This window comes from Prunus mume, linkage group LG5 (genome assembly GCF_029339155.1).
Source record: "Prunus mume cultivar Tortuosa linkage group LG5, ASM2933915v1, whole genome shotgun sequence".
NCBI lineage: Eukaryota > Viridiplantae > Streptophyta > Magnoliopsida > Rosales > Rosaceae > Prunus > Prunus mume.
The window spans coordinates 58,572-65,377 of NC_142702.1; the positions used below are offsets into that span (position 1 = coordinate 58,572).

Here is a 6,806-nt window from a genome sequence, read left to right on the forward strand (position 1 = left end):
GCATTCTAAGGTTTAAGCCCTACTAAAAGAGGATCGGTGAGGACCCTCATAAGACAGGCTCAGACTATAATGAGGGGTAAGTTATAAGGGGTAAGTTATAAGGGGTTCACCTTATAGTCATTGGATCAATCCAAGGGCTGGGGAGAATTAGGATAAAGTTGTGCAATCGGGTAGGTGAGGAACCCAAACCCGAATTTAATATCCAGCAATGAAGTTGGTCCCAACAAAAAAAGAAAAAGAGAGGCAAGTTCGAAGTTTGAACAGAAAAAACCCATTGATCTCAAACTCATAGCTCAGACAAACCGCTAAGCTCTAAGAAACGGTTGAAGGCAACGGGCAACGACAGTTGAAGGCAAAGGTTAACGACGGTTGAACGCAACTCCACTATCTAAACCGTGAAAAAGTATTTATTTTGAGTGGAAGAAGCAAAGGCGTGGATTCTGAAACAGTGAAAAGACGAAGCAGTGGAAGGGGAAGGAGAGAAGTCGTATTCGTTGGAAGTGATAGGTTCCATTTGTGGAGCAAAGCCGCACAAAGACCCAACACAGACACCTTGCGATTGTTCAATAACCAGCATTTGGTGAGTAATTTATGGAATTTGAGATTAGGGTTAGAGTAACCGTTTTCCCCAATTTGTACCATGAATGTTGTTAGATTTGGCATCTCTTCTTTGTGCTTCACTTGCATGTTAATTTTTGCTTGGGTATATGTTAAAAAACGAATGAAAATAAAGTCAATAACATGTCAATAATGATATGAATAAGGTAATGGTGTTGAATTGGAGGAGGCCCACAAAACCTTCCACATTTGAAGCAGTGCAGAGTGCAGATTATCTCTCTGGCGCTATAATATATATAATTTTTGAAATAAATATTATTTCCGTTGTTACTAAATTTGCCTGTTAAAAATGAGAACAGATAATAATAAACTCATGAATAAAAGTGCAAAGCATTTGAAAAAAGGTTGATCTATGACGATTATGGCTGACTGAAGAAAAAGCTAGAAAGAAAGAAGGATGTGGCAATGGCTTAGCGAGCAGATAGCAGAGCAGATGCTTTGCTTTGCTTCCTTCCACCATCTTTCTTATTAATTAATTTATTTTGTGTTGTGTATGAGATGACAATAATTGTCATGTGTGTGAAGTGCAGAACTTGCCTAGATTGCACTCACACTCACTCATGCATCAACCATTGATTGGAGTTTGGATCCATAAATAAAACACATGCTATTGCTTGTAATTCACAGAATCATTGCATTAACAGGTATTTGCACAAAATATGTCATATTGCTTTGATGATGTTAAAGCCTGTGATCAGTAATCCCTATGCGCATGTACTTTGTAAAATTTGTAATGTGCTGGTTGACTAGTTGTGTAAATACCAATGTGATTGTGCAAATACGTGGTAGTATATGTGTTCACGTTATTTCATCTTGTATTTTAGGAAATGGGATCCAACGTGGAGCTGGTATGGCCAGAGTCAGAGGCATATTCCTCATGGGTGAACAACTGCTCACATGCAAATTCATCCCTAGCTGTAATTCGAGCGAAGTTGAGTGCCGAACAATTAGAACAATTCAAGACATCATGCTTTGGCCATCTTCTGAATATAGATAAGATTCAGTTTAGCGGGCAGATTGTGCATGGGGTTGTGTTGCGTAGAGTAGCGGGGCAGGGTGTGAAAGACTTGGATGGACTGAGTTTCTTAATAGGGTGCGACATTGCTCAGTTCACTCGTCAGGATTTCTGTTTGATCTCAAGGCTTCGTTTTTGGGAAGTGCCTGAAGTTTCCAGTGGAGAAAGTGATGAAATTAGACTTCAGAAAAGATATTTTATAGACGAAGGAATTACATGTAATGCTTTAGAAGAAGCATTTGTGAGGTGCACAGAGGAAGATGACGTCTACAAGCTAGCTCTTGTTTACTTTGCTGAGTTAGTGGTTTTGGGAAGGGACAAACATTTGAACATCAATCTAAATTACCTGACCCTTGTAGAGGACTTGGATGCATTCAACAGGTTTCCATGGGGTTCGGTGTCGTTTGACAAAACCCAAGACAGTCTGTTTTCTGCACCAACAAAGTATGTGAAAAGCTTTGAAAATGAAGGGAGAAGAGGGAAGGGGAAAAGTAAGGTAACCGGAACAAGCTGGAGAAATGAGAAGGGCAAGAAGGATAACCATGGTGAAGTGCAAATGGGTGGCTGGAGTTTTAAAGGTTTCACGTATGCTTTCCAGGAACATGGTAATAATGTGCATGTCGTTATGTTTTGTTGACTTTAAAACTTAAATAATAACTTGTGTCCTGTGAATTGTGTAGATTTGGCTATATGAATTAATTCCTAGAATGGCGGACCTGAATTACTGCAAGGTTGTTGATCCGACAGCTCTCCCGCGTATTTTGTGATGGAGAACTACTACGTCTGTTCCCGAGATGAGAAAGTTGAACAATTATTTTTTCCAGAGCAAAGAGGTTTGGTTTGCAGCCCTTGGAACTATTTATAAGATTCAATGAAATTATGAAGTAGAATGATTGCATATGACTCTTGTCATTTTAAAAATCAATTGATTCTTGGCGCTATGTCCAAGTGAAGAGGAAATGAGACAACCATATTGGAGTTGTGGTCGCCTCTGTTGTCTCGGCGAGTCAATTCCTTCTTCATGTCTTGACCTTGATGAGTTGAACAAGGCGGTAAGCTTGTTGAGGTCCGAGTTGTTTCAAGTAAAGCGGGAAAAGGACGTCCTTGAGTTAAAAGTCATACAGATGGAAAAAATTTTGGACCACTATTTAGGTCCTCATTTTGAGCAGAAGTGAGAAGGGACATAACTTTACTGAAAGAGAGGACGAATCGTTGTGTTGTGTCACATCTATTTAAGGGATATGAGGAAGTGGATGGCATGCAATGGGATGAAGGGCCAAGTAATAGAAATGAAGGAGAGGAAAATGAAGAGGAGGACATTGAAGGGGTGAAGAGCCAAATAACAGAAATGAGGGAGAGGACAAGGAAGCGAGGGGATTGAAAGGGGTGAAGGGGCAAGTAAGACAAATGAGGGAGAGGAAAAGGAAGAGGAGGGGATTGAAGGGGGTGAAGTGCCAAGTAAGAGAAATGAGGGAGAGGAAAAGGAAGAGGAGGGGATTGAAGGAGGTGAAGTCAAAGAAAACCAAGGGAGGTAGAGGAAGCTCAAAGGAAAAGAAGTGAGGCGAGCAAGTGAAAATAAAAGCAGCAAAGGAGAGGAAGCGCAAAGAAAGAGCATTGAGGAGAGGAAGAACTGCAAAGAAAAAGCGGTGAGGGAGAGGATCCATAAAAAAAAGAAGGAAGGGCAAGGAAGTGAAAAGACAGAGAAGTGAGGAAAAGGAAGTGCAAAGAAACCAATATGAGGAAGAGGATGATGAAGTTATGTTGGTTGGCGATGACATTGGCAGAGCACGGAGGGGACAAAGGTTGAGGTTACTTGTCGGGGACATTGATTTGGATCAACCTACAGCTGTGTTATCTCAGTTGAACGTTTGGTTGAATGATGAAGGTCAAGGTGTGGAACCAGGGGTCCAATTACGGAAGAGGAAGAAGATTATTCCTATGTGGAAGATGGTTGAAGCTAGTGAACTGGTTGAATAAAATTTGCCAAAGACAACCCGACTTCGGACGTTAGACCCAATGAAGGCGATTCCGCATGATGATATGGTGAAATTGCTGAAACTTTGTTCGAATGGCGCCATAACCCAAAGTAAGTCCTTTGTTTTTTGAGATAGAAGGCATGAGTGTATATATTTTTTAATTGTTGTGTTCTAAAACTTTTTTATATTCATAGTTTGGTGATGCAATTTGGCAACGTGGAAGCTGGGATTGAATTCTTCGCTTCCCTCATCAAAGCTGACGATTGGCTGAAAGGAGATGTAAGTTTAATTGATTATGCATTTGTTTGAATGTGCATAGATTATGAGATTGACAAGGAAAACATGTGCAGCACATTGATTTGGGCTTGTATCTCATCCGGAAGCGACAACAATAGTTGGAGGAAGTAGAAATATCGGACTGGACAACGACCGATGTATTTTTTATGGTATGTGATGCAGGATGCATAGGACCTAAATTGTTTAGTTTCCTAATTGATTTGTTAGTTTCCTATATTCTTTAGTTTTCCAAATCCTAGTAGGATTTCTAAGTTAGTTTTCCAAATCGTATTAGGATTTCTAAGTTTCCTATTTTATTAGGAATATGATTTCTATTTTACCTGGGGATTGTAATTCTATTGTCTCTAGGTTTTAGTTTGCTATAAATACCCCTATGTAGTTCTTTACAATTCAGATTTGAATATTGATTAAACATTCCTTTAAACTCTTTGATTGCTGCCTGCCTTCTACCTTTTCTAACCTTCAGCTTTTCTTATCTGCTGTCTTATTGCTCTAAGTGTTTAAACTAACACACCTGTGCTACATCAGTATGGCATAGGCCTTGACGAAGTGCAGTTAATAATTACAAATTATCCATACTTGCTTTGTGGAGGTGTTTAACCATTGATTGTTTTCTATTTCACAGAATCACATTCATACTTGCTTTGCGGATAATAAAAGGAAAAAAGAGCAAGTTGGGTGGAAAATTATAACCAGTTTCTGAACATTGTAAATGGCAAGGTTCCGGCTTGTGGATTGGATTGGCAGTACACGTATAAGGTGTATGTACCTTGTATGTTGCCAAAATATAAGCATTGGGTGGCTCTAGAGATTGATCTGATTCAATGTGAAATCAAAGTCTACGATTCAATGGTTTCACTCATTCCAGATCAGAGCTTAAAGGAAGAACTCGGCCCCCTGTCAATTACGATTCCAAATCTTCTGCACACCCTCGACTTTTATGAAGAAGGTGTTTACGCGAACGAGTGCACCCGAGATTAGTGGTGTCCATGGCCAATACATTGTGTGGATGTTCCACAACAGGCTAATCAGTGAGCACAACTTTTTATTTAATTTTATTACTTTAATTTGTCAATTACGTTAGAATGTCATTAGTTAAATTGATCGAGTTCTTGTTTTACTTCAGAGGCGATTGTGGTATGTTCGTGTTGAAGTACATTGAGTTGTTGAGTGCTGAGATTCCCTTAGCTACTTGCACCTCGCAGAACATGCCATTTTTTCGGTTGAAGTTGGCTGCATAAATTGCACGGGGAGATGCTTACATGCCATGATATCGGTTGAACTTGGTTTAGGCACGTGATGATTAAATAGGTTTTGGGAATGTCCAATTTCAAAGTCATGTAAATACACAATAGAGACCCATAGGTCCTCTTCGAATTCCACCTCTGCTCCTGAATTCTTCTTCGTCTTTCTCAATCTTAGTGTATTTGGGTACAGAAATTTATATTTAAGTTACTGGACAATAACAATTAGAACCAAAATAGTGGCAAATATTATAGCAGAGCATGCTTTCATTTAGATTAGTGTGATATTATGCGATGTTTATTCTCATATTGTGCGAAATGTATATGGAGCTGGTTGCAGAGCATAGAAAAATGAAGAATCTGAAATGGAGATGCTGAGGGTTGGTGAGGAGAAAAGTAAATGGATCTGTAAATCTATTGCACGGGGGCAATCTAAATGGATAGGCAGATGCATTTTTGAAGTTAGAAACATGCCATTCCCATACATAGAATGTGCATATGGAGTGTAAAGTTTTTTTTGATGTAATGAAACAAACATCGGTGTAATATTGGCCTAACTCCTTCACGACATTTACCTAACCTCAACCAAACTGCATTGAATTGGGATTTGAAGACGGCATATGTGAATTGGGATTTGAAGAATGCATATTCACATAGGGACTGATGGCTTTTTAAGTGTATTACATCATTGCAAAGTGATATGTCATCATTTATCCAAGCCACCATTCCAAATATCAGATCCCAATCTTTAAGCCGGCAACAGACAAGCAATATACACACAATAGGCATGAAATATACACGCAATAGACATGCAATATACATCAGTCCCCAATTACATCAACCATAAGGAAGTCGTATTGAATAAGAAATTCTACTTAACAGTAGTTCTTCCTACTAAAACAAAGAATAAGGACCGTTTCCCCCCTTAAATCTAACTTGAGTCCTGCTTTTGCCCCCAATAAACATGCAATATTGGAGCAATAACATGCGATATACATGCAGTTAATAGACCTTCAATAAACATTCAATATCATGCGATTTACATGCAGTAAACAATCAATAAACAATCTATATACACTAAATAATTATGCAATCTTCAAAAAAAAGGTATTGTCTTAGTATTGCATCGTATTGGCCCTGTATTGTCATTTTATCGTCTTCGTATGACTTTATTTTTGTAAAGTAAGTCTAGGAAAGTTTTTACTGGGTTTCTGACAAATACATGCTTTTGTTTCAAACAATAATTTAAACTCAATCCCAATCCACCTATTTGAAGAACAAAAATTACAAATTGGGTTTGAAAAGTCATTGGTGATGCGTGCACTTAATTGGTCATTAAAAGAACAAATAATATGACAATTGATACAACTAATAAAACTAATACCAAGTCCTTAATGGACTTCAGCATATTAAGCATGTAGCATCATACGTGTCACTTGTCGACCGCTCAATGAGGTCACATCAACCCATTCAATCCATTGCAACTGGTGGCTCCTAATTGCAGGCATCATATATGCAAAATAATTCTGTCAGAGTTAGACCTAGGATTTTTTTCCACCCACATACATATTCTGGAAATGAGAACTTACATAGGAGGTTAGACACTTCCAAAATGGCTTCCCTCGATTTTTATCGATTTTGAAACTCGAAGCACCA

The 6,806-nt window shown here is 38.6% G+C and overlaps 1 protein-coding gene across 1 annotated transcript; it reads left to right on the forward strand.

Moving 5' to 3' along the window:
* Positions 1-1,445: 1,445 nt before the first annotated feature.
* LOC148916542 (uncharacterized) lies at positions 1,446-4,887 on the forward strand. Its single transcript, XM_089051671.1, has 3 exons — positions 1,446-2,014; positions 3,804-3,888; positions 4,627-4,887. The coding sequence occupies exons 1-3, from the start codon at positions 1,446-1,448 to the stop codon at positions 4,885-4,887; spliced, it is 915 nt and encodes a 304-aa protein (XP_088907797.1).
* The last annotated feature ends 1,919 nt before the right edge of the window (positions 4,888-6,806 follow it).